The sequence below is a fragment of the Strigops habroptila genome, chromosome Z, assembly GCF_004027225.2.
Source record: "Strigops habroptila isolate Jane chromosome Z, bStrHab1.2.pri, whole genome shotgun sequence".
NCBI classification, from domain to species: Eukaryota; Metazoa; Chordata; class Aves; order Psittaciformes; family Psittacidae; genus Strigops; species Strigops habroptila.
In genome coordinates, this window is record NC_044302.2 from 83,867,857 (window position 1) to 83,878,004 (window position 10,148).

The 10,148-nt window shown below is 40.8% G+C and overlaps 1 protein-coding gene across 2 annotated transcripts in view; it reads right to left on the minus strand.

Moving 5' to 3' along the window:
• The window catches only part of NDUFS4 (NADH:ubiquinone oxidoreductase subunit S4), a 49,114-nt gene extending 40,837 nt beyond the window's left edge, over positions 1 to 8,277 (minus strand). For both annotated transcript variants that reach the window (XM_030511775.1, XM_030511776.1), the window contains exon 1: positions 7,330 to 8,277. In XM_030511775.1, coding sequence (XP_030367635.1) covers positions 7,330 to 7,832 — 503 coding nt within the window. In that variant the 5' untranslated portion in view covers positions 7,833 to 8,277. The remainder of the gene's footprint in view (positions 1 to 7,329) is intronic.
• Between the last annotated feature and the right edge of the window lie 1,871 nt (positions 8,278 to 10,148).

The window sequence follows — 10,148 nt, forward strand, 5'->3', positions numbered from 1 at the left end:
GAACAGCCTATATTAAACCACCACTACTAAAGCACTAAAGCAAATTCTATTATTTTGTTAACATAGATTTGAAATTCTATCTATTGACAGCTGGCATTCGAATTCTCCATGTATCCATATGGCATTTCGTAATCTTTCTATCAATTCCTTTAGTTATTTGACAAAAAAAAGCACTTGAAGTCACTGTAGTAAATTCTACAAATATATTCCTCTCAAACTTCGAGATACCAAATATTTGGTATTAGGAAATACCAACATGAAAGCCTTGAAAAAAAAGTTTGGGGTTTTGAAAACAAAGTGTCATTTTCAAAGCCAGTGTCAGAACCTATTTTAAATTGTTTAGTTCCTGAAGGAAAATATTACGTCCTTCTGTTTTAGGATACTAGTGGCAACAAACTTCACCTCTACCTTCCAAGGCTTTTTTGTTTTGGTTGTTTAGGGTTTGGGTTTTTTTGGTTTGGTAGGGTTTGGGGGTTTTACTGATATCGCCACTCCTCCTCAAATCTTAAAAGTGGAGAGAAGATTATTAGGTTCTCAGATAAGTAAATTTAGGGGGAAAGTTATTCTAGCATGTAGCAATACTTGTTTTAAAGATATGCCAATTCAGGTATGTGACCTGCAGTTCTGAGCCCATGATGACTAGCTGTCACAGAGCTGGTAAGAGGAGTTTTCAACTGTTCTAGTGCAGAAACAAGCACATCTCTTATTTACTAGTTGTCTTTCAATACAAACATACTGCTTGTCTCCATTAAACCTTCAAGTTTCTAATTCCAAAAGTGAAAGAACCAAATGTAATTAAAGTAACTCGCTCCATGTTATATGCCAAACAATGAACAGCAATTTAAGAAGCCTCATCAGGAACATTTTTCTGCCATAACACCTGCTTGACTTACTTCTCTTTCATTGTATTAGGAAAACAGCTATTTCCAGAACAACACACCTCTCCCTTACCCCCGTTCTCAAACTTTGCCTTTCCTAACCTCTTTTGCCCTTCTGCTCCTCTTACTTTCACATCTTTCTACCCATCCACTTCCTCACTTAGATCAATACTGAAAGTGCTTGAACTTTTAAGAAACATTATGGGAAGCCTATACGACTTTAAGAACAAGAATGATCTTGATCTTAAGTTTATTACAACAAAAGTTGTGCATTAGAAGAAGGCTAAACTACAGTATACATAGTATTTTCACTCTTTCATTTCTCTAATCTGTGATAGAATTCTTCACTTTGACATCAAGGTCCTACTGCTCTGATGTTTCATTAGATCCAACATCGTCATCCCTCCATGGGGGCTTTCCAAAGTTTCCTCTTTCCATTTAAAGGAAACAGGGAGCATGCCTACACCCCGCTTCCCATAATGCCAAACAGAAATGCCAAATGCAGGAAATCTAAAACACCATTGTGATTTACCAGAGCCACTCTGATCTCATAATAAAGGTAAATATCCATGAACAACACACCAGTCATGAATAAAGGACAGAAGCAAGTAGGATGGGTTAGCAACTTTAAGATCATACATAAAGTACTTGCAAAAGGACTCAAGTCATTCTACTTATCAGAAATCTCCTCCTCTCCCTCAAAGCATGCGAACCTTACGGGGAAAGAGGGCCTTCCTTCACAAAAGCCAGACACCAGAGAGTCATCAAAGGACATGCAATTACAAAAAATAACCACCAGTGATGCTTTCAGTCACACTGAATATGCAAGATTTGGCCTCTAGACCCTCTCTTATGCGCACAATCATTATTTGAACAGTGTGGATTGAGTCAAAGGGAATAGGTTTTAAATTAATTACACGCTTAGATGTATGGAACATCTACTTTTCCCAAAATACTGGTTTAGGCTATCTGCAAGATCAGACAAATACTCACTGCTGCCTGGAGTCTTGTTTTTAAAATTAAGCTCATTAACTGTACAAGCTGCAGTGTTTTTAATCTTTTTCTCCCCTCATTATGTCTATTTGTCTCTCCACATCTTTCACCTTGAGTCTGCTCCAAACCTCCACATCACCACAATCTTGAGACCAAAAATCTCTCTGGAGTTTCATTCTGCATTTCAGTTTACAGTTGGGTTGCTGTGTTGCAAAATAGTCTGATGCACAGTACTTTCTCTGATATACATTAAAAACAAAATTGATATTAAAGATAAAATTGTAAAATTCAAGTTCAATATATATTTTAGAAGGTCCTTTTTCCCCTATAAATAATTAAAATAAATCTTTGTACAAACACCAAGCAAGGGCAAGACCTCAAAAAACTTTTTCTCCTGCTCTTATCTTGAAATTTTATTTCAAGTACAGTTTGCAGATGCAGGTAGCCACTGGAATTAATTTTGTCAAAATTAAATGCTGCAGAACTGTTTTTTTATTAATGAAAACCAAAGCTTACAATGTGTCTGAACCCAATAACATCACACATACATTACCCCACGCAGTGCTTGAGAATAAGTAGCAGACACGCATTACAGCTACATGAAATAATAAGTAATACAACTGCTGTAACATGCTACTTGTTCGAAATCTGACAAAAATGTCACACTGGCCAGCACTTAATAGAGCTTCTACTAACTAGATGCAGTCAGAGCTTTGCACATCTTTGTGTAGCTCTCTAGTCTGCCCAGATCTAGATCTGGAAAGTCTTCTAAACCCTATTTTAACATATGGCTTAGTATGAACAGGCACTAAAAAAGCCAACATTATTTTGAAGAAAAAGGGAGGGAAAAAAACCTGAAACAACAAAAAAAACCCCAAACACATAACACAAGCTAGTTAAAAAAAAACCCAAACCAACCCCCCCTCAAAAACCAAAACCCCAACTTTTTTCAGAAGTTAATAAACATTATTCACGAAAGAGCAAGACAGAAAATAAAACAGGTTTCTTCTATGTAAGTCCTACTTTCCCCCCCCCAAATAGCTTTCCCTTTTTTCTGCTGAGAACCTTTGCTTATGTATATAATAACTGAATAATAAGATCTAAATGGTGTCCCAGGTTTCCTCATTCTCTTGAGCATATAGCACGAATTGAGTAACAGGCTTTCTACTACACGAATGCCCATAATTCTTTGCTTTCATAACCTCAGGTACCCACTTATGATGAACCTTTATGATGATCAGAGTCTTTACAACATAATTATAAGAGGAAGGTAATAAATTTTGAAGAACCATCATCTGTCACTGAAAAGTGACAAGAACAATCCATTAACATAAAATGTACGGACTGTGGTATTGGCCAGGTGTTACACCTGCGCAAATAAAATACTTTGCTTCTGCAACAGAAGTTAGTATCTTTGTGTCCTGACTACAATAGCTTGTGAAATAAAGGGACTCTGAAATAAACAGTTTTGGACCAGACAGCTGATCCCAGTTAAGCAGAAATTAGTTTCATGTTTTCTTTTCCCAGCTCACCCATATTTTCTAATGCAAGGAGACACTGCAATCTTTCCCAAGACAAAGACATTTGAAAATCCCTCCTCTGCTTTCCTCCAATTCAAAAGAAATGTAATTATGTTACTTAAATCACACTACTTCATCAAGTTTTGGCTGCAGATAACTCAGACATAAAACTTGAAGTAATTTGGTAAGACAGGCAAACAAGGTACAACTTTCCTCCTGAAGAGGTCAAACTGAGAAGAGCATGTTTCACATAATTTCAAGCTCCTGAAACCTAGACAGATCTTACAGTGTGAAAGCTTCAAAACTGTGATCTCAGCCAAGGAGGCACTTCTTTCTGTATCAGCTCTAGCCATCTGCTGATGGTCTATTAGGCTCGCCACCAGACAGAATAATGACAAACTCAGTAACCACTGCTTTAGTGATTTAAACTAGGCACACCGAACGTCATAAAGTTGTGAGGAATGTTGCTGCATGTTCCCTTAACTTCAGACCAAACAATTCCTTCTTGTGTTACCAGTAACCAGTTCAGAATAATCAAGCAGCTTGAAGTTGCATATTTTAAAGTGCTTAAACATGTACTTGTAATTCCAATCTTTGCATTAGAGAATGTCATAATATTGGTAAGTACCAAATATAAGTCATAGAAATCAGAATAGAACCTTTCTTGTGACTATTGGAAAGTGATCTTGGGAATTGTTTTCAAAATCAGAGGGCAGCCATATTATTCTGTAATTAAAATTCTGAAAAATGGAGAACTATCAGAAGTTTCACATGCAAGTATCGGCAAAAAACACCTCAAATAAAACTACTGTTTTAAGGTTTTAACTTTAATCCTACATTGCTCAACCAATAAGCTATACTACTGCCATAATCAAATTTTGGCAAATAACATGAAACTGTAATTTAAGCAAGATGTACCAAACTTGACCAAAACTTACTACGAAACTCAGTAAACAAAAGCATAGCGATGAAGTGATGAAAGAATTATAGAAAACAACTAGGCTGGAAGAGACCTTTAAGATCACTGAGTTCAACTTTTACCCCAGGAATGCCAAGTCCACCACTAAACCAGGTCACTAAGGGCATCAGCTACATGTTTTCTGAACACTTCCTGGGGCAGTGATTCCACCACTTCTCTGGGCAACCTGTTACAATGCCTGACTGCCCTTTTGGTGAAAAAATTTTTCTTAAAGTCCAATATAAACCTCCCTTGGTGCTGCTTGAGGCTGTTATCTCTTGTCCTATCACTTGTTAGAGTATTAGCTTTTATTGCTAGTAATTCTAACACCTATATTTACTTTAAGACATACATCTAGCAAACTGGCATAGTACATTCTTTCTACAGATTGAAAAATACACCAATTACTCCAGTAAAAAATTAGACAGACAAATACTTTAAATATACTCTGAATTTGACGTAACCAAGAATCTATCTGTACCAGACTGTATCTGTCAAAATACTTTTCTGAAAGAAAACCAGTACTGCAGGATCTGTATATCCAATTGCAAGATATCCTGCAAACCACTAGATTCTCAAAGAAATAGGTTTTTTGATAGTAGCTGATAACTGTAAGTGGAAAATAAGCTTAAGTGGTTTGTACTGTAAGACCATTCAAAATTCCATGAGGTAGGGAAGCTCCTTTATCCCCTTTTTAGAAAATGAGATGTGAGATGCTAAAGCTAGAAATGAGACTTGTATACTGCCAAGCTTTGAAGAATGTACCTGTCTACTGAAATTTATCATATTGGAGTCATCTAGATTTTTGGTAAAACACAAATAGTATATAAGAAAGGTATCCACAAAGGAAAACAAACCAAACTGCGGCTTTCAGGAAGCAATAGAAAGTACAGAAGCAAAAGCAAATGACACACTTTCTCCCATGCACCTCTATCTACATTTATTACCTCACTATAAGCTGCAAGAAGATAATTTGAGTTTAAAATTTAGAACCCTGGATCCATTTTTGTCATTACATACTTTGATTCTCCCTTCCAAGTAGGGAGACCACAGAGGCAGCTTAACAGTATTTTTTGTATAAAACCAAAACTGAGAAGGGGAAAGATGTAAGTTTCAGTGCCTACCTCACCAAGAAAGTAATTAATTACTTTACAAAAACTATGCAATGAATGACAGCCTTAACCGTTCCTTCATGTTGCCAAGACTGTCTTATTCTGAAACATCTCCTCCTTGTTCCAACGAAAATTTTATTCTCACTCTTCCAACATAAAACAATCGCAAAGATGTGTAAAACTTTAAATAAGAAAAACTCATAGTGCTCTTCCCTGCCTCTTCTCCAGGAAACCCTAAGAATTACTACCAGGCCACTCTCCTATGGGATTTGAAGTGTAAGTTCCAGTCCCCTTCAGGCAAAGATCTTCAACCTCCCTCTTAGTGAAAATATTGAGACACATTAATTCTTCCGTCTCCCTCTGTGGCAGGGAAGGAACCTAAGCCAGTATTTCAAAGAAGAAATTTCTTGGACAAAATGCCAACTTCAGACTCCCTACCTCACATATCCATGCTGTTCATTCCCACCTCTGCTACATTCTGCTATTTGTTCTGGAATAACTGCTCAAAAGGTAGAGTGTTTAAAACAAATAAACAAAATGATTTTTAACCTGAATCAGTTGACTGATCCAATTTACCACATGGCACAGGCAACAGTTGTGTCAACACCACAGAGGACTAAAAGAAGGGCAGAAACAAGCCATCAAACATAGAATCATAGAGTGGTTTGGTTTGGAAGGGACCATAAAGATCACCTAGTACCAACACCCCTTCCACAGGCAGGGACATCTTCCACATGAACACTAAGTTTCTGCATTAGCATAGAGGAACTTCTAAATTCATATTCCCAAATTCCAAAGCATTTTTATGACACAGGATTAATCTTCAGCACCATAAAACAGGTGCCAATTTTAAGAGGGAGGAAGGAGCAGTAACCAGTGGGGCAGTCAGAGCATAAAAAGTGGGAAAAAATAGTATGCCCATAGTCCTTCTTTCTGTTTTATTACGTGTACATATATAGCTTTCTCTGTGTGTTTATATACGTGTGTATAGATACATGCGTACATATGTATGAAGACCCCGCAAACTTTTAAAAATTATTGGACCTAACTTGTATGTATGTTTATATGTAAAGATTTAAGTAGCATGGAAAAGCAAACCTTCCAGATCATAGCTAACAGCATTAAACTGTATTTTGAATCCTGACTAGAATGGAGTCCTACAAAAACTTAAGTCCTGTGACATGCACAGAAGTAAGCATACGCGCACATCTTCTGCTAGAGGTTGGATCACATACTGGACTTTCAATACAGGTCTCTGTATTAAAGACACAAACAGCAAAGTGCCACCAAAAATTATAAAGCAATTTCCAGCATTATTTCGACGAATCAGTGAGAGCTGCTACGTACTCCCTGAAAAAAAAAAAAAAAGAACGGATCTTGGGGAGGGGACAGAGAGGAAAAACTACAGGGTACAAAACAGGGCAAAGGGGTGAAAACTTCTGCGAAGACCGTGCTGGCGATGGTTGCAGCCATCGTCCTCTCCGGCTCCGTGGCAGCGAGGCAAACGCTGCCTGCTACGCCAGGCACGGCAAGGCTCCTCTGCCGCTTCAACCAGCTCTCGACCTCCGGGAAGGACACCGGGCGGGCGCTCACAGCGGGAAAGACAGCAAGGGCAGACGCGGACAAGCACGCACAGCCCGGCAGGAAGGCCCCAGCCCGGAGCTCGCAGGCGGCCCGGGCGACCCCCGCTCGCGGCGGAACCCTGCGCGGCCCTCCCGGCCCAGCGCCCGAGGCGGCCGCGGCGAAACCCCAGGCCCGGGCCGGCCCTCCACGGGAGCGCAGCCGCCTTCCGCGGGCCGCCGCCAGCGGGCCCCTGGCAGCGGCGGTGCTGCCGGTGCGGCCGGCGGAGCGCCCGCGGTGCCCGTTACCTGGCCGGCGACAGGCGGGCCGCGGCGACCCCGCTCCTCGCGACAAAGTGCCTCAGCGCCGCTGACATTGAGAGAGTCGCCGCCATGACGCTCGCCGCAGCCGCTGGGAGACGGCGCCGCCGCAGGGCCAAATCTCCTCCGCCCAGACAGGAAACGCGAAGGCGAGGGCGGAAAGAGGGAGCCCGAGGGAGGGGGGCAGGTTGCGAGAGAGGGAGAGCTGGGGAAGGGTAGAAGGAAAGGGTTGGGGGGCTGCTGGTACACCATCGCCGGCACTGCGGAAAGTCAAGCCTTATGCCGGAGCCCTGTGGAGGAGCCAGGCATGCGTTCAGAAACGTTTTCTGGGAGCTTCGGGCCTGACGCCATCTTCTCGGTGGCAAGGGATGAGTCCCCGGGAGGAAAGGCACAGGCCTTCGGGGCCAGTGGGCTCCCTCCACCCAGCAGGGTGGCTGGGCTGGCCGGTGTGTGTCTCTGTCCCGGTTGGGCTGGCAAGGCAGGGAGGGCATGGTGGTTTCCAAGCCTTGGTGTCCCTAACACCTGGAGCCCCTTCAGGTTGGGCACAAAACCTGTAGTGTTCGTATTTTTGGCCTCATTCTTTCCCGTTGTGTTCCACAGACACAATTGTGCACTCCAGTCAAAGACATCAATGCCTTGATACATCTTGCACCTGTTTTTAAACATAATTCTTAGTTTCACTATCTAAAATGGATCCATATTCTTGGTTCACTAGTAAGATAATCAAGTCTAACATACTGTGGTACTTTCAGGAGCTCTGTTTTGTTTTTCAGACAGTTCCAACTTTATTTGAGCAAGGAAGGCTGGCAAGGGCCCTGTTCTCTCAGAGGGAAGTGAACAACAGTACTTATGCCCTGGAAGCACTATAGTTCTGTGTTCATGGTGAGAGAAGACATATTGCTATAAATTAAGAGCTAAATACAATTGTATTCAGTGGCAAAAGCTACAGTGACATAGTTCCCAAAAATGCGTGGTACAAAAGCACAATGTTATAGTAGGATCTGTAATACTGTGAAAGACTGAAAAGTTTGTGCTTCTGGGCGGGAAAAAAAGACCACATTATTAAAATTATTCTGATTATTTTTATATTAAAAACCTGTTGACATTTTGTAAAAAGCTTAACTAAAGTTTCAGCTTCAATTTTGGTGAAAAATTGAAAAAATGCTTAGGAGTTTGTTAAACAGAAAAGTGATGAAATTCCTACCTCAGATGTTGGGTTTGACTGTTTCTGCATTGCTCCAGAAGCCAGCCAAGAACACTTGATTTTGACAGCATAGTTTGACAGGATCATACACAAAAATTCTACACAAGCAAGTAAATTCAGCATTTTCCTGCCCCAAATAAATAAAGTTGGAAGAAGAATAGCTCTGATGGAAAGTTAAACTTTCAATGAATGTTGTCTGTAGGTATCAAATAAACAGAGCACCAATTTCCAAGGGAACAAACAAGCAATACCTTTGCATTATATAATCCTAATTAACTGTCAGACCTAGAGCAATTATTTCATAGTCTTTGTATTAAGCAAAGGTTGCAAAATACCTTCTGTTGTAAATAATTGTTTTAGAACTTCCCACTCTCAAATATGTAAGTTTCTATGCTTTTTTCCTGTCAAATATTTCTGAATTGTGAGGAAATGAAAATTGATAATGTTGTTCAAAACAGCAACAATGCTGCAGAAAAAAATAGCATAAAATTTTTCTGGGCAGAATAATACAGAGACACAATAAGGACAGTGATTTAGAAATTTGGTGGGTTTAGGAGTATTTAATTTTTCAATCATCAGTGAATGTGTTCAAAGTTAGATGTAGTAAGGCAGACAGCAGGAGTAATTTTGTAGCAAAGATGAAATGGCTTATATGGGGAGGTCATATCCTTCGTTCAATGCAGGTGGGGAATAGCCCAAACTTTTGAACTTGCGAGTTTTTCTTTGGGGATTTTGAGAGAAAGATGAAACACTGTTTCCCAAAGTTGCTTTGTTTTGTTTTGTTTTGTTTTTCCAACTGCATCAGTTATCAGCCTAATGATGCACCAAACATGCAGATAGACATAGTAAGAATATCTGCATGCGAGGAAATTAATAAACTTCTCTCTCTCTTCCAAAATCTTCTTCCAATACATATGTGCTGGTAAGTTAGAGGAGACATTCACACCAAGTCAGATTTAATTCAGCTAACCTAAACTCATCCCTTTCGTATTGCTTCAGCTGGGAAAAATGTTCTGTCATTTCTGGAGGTAGAGAAAGATTTTACAGCTGTTCAAAGGCTCCAGTGCTTTGGTGAGGCCACTTGCCCTTGAGGCCTCCATTGTAAACTGAGGCAATTTTTTTGAGTCTGTCGGCTTTGCATCAGCTGGCAGATCGTCATAGCTCAGCCAAAGACCTTTGGGGTAGGTCCAGCTTTGTGTCTGGTGTTTTCTTTCCCTGTTAGAGATGGAACCGGTGGTTTGGGCAGCATGTGACAGCTCCTGTGTTTCATGCAGCCCAGTTCTTTGAACTCTTGCTCTCCCTGCTGCCTCTTCTTTGGGTAGGGGAAGGACAGAGGTGGGTAGCACATGGCAGCAGGAATTTGGAGCTGCCACCTTATTAACTGAATCTGTCAAAGAGGGTGCCAAATTCAGGAAGTGCCTTTCGCAGTTGCGGAGGCATGACCTGTGCTAGATCACAGCAACTGATGGGCTTGAGCATGTGCACAAATGAACGTGCTGCTAATTGCTAGCACAGTCCGTGGAATTGTTTTGGCCCTGGCCAATTAGCACCATCCCAAACAGTGTCTGAGCACAGTCTGGGAACTAGCGTGGGCCTGGGCCTG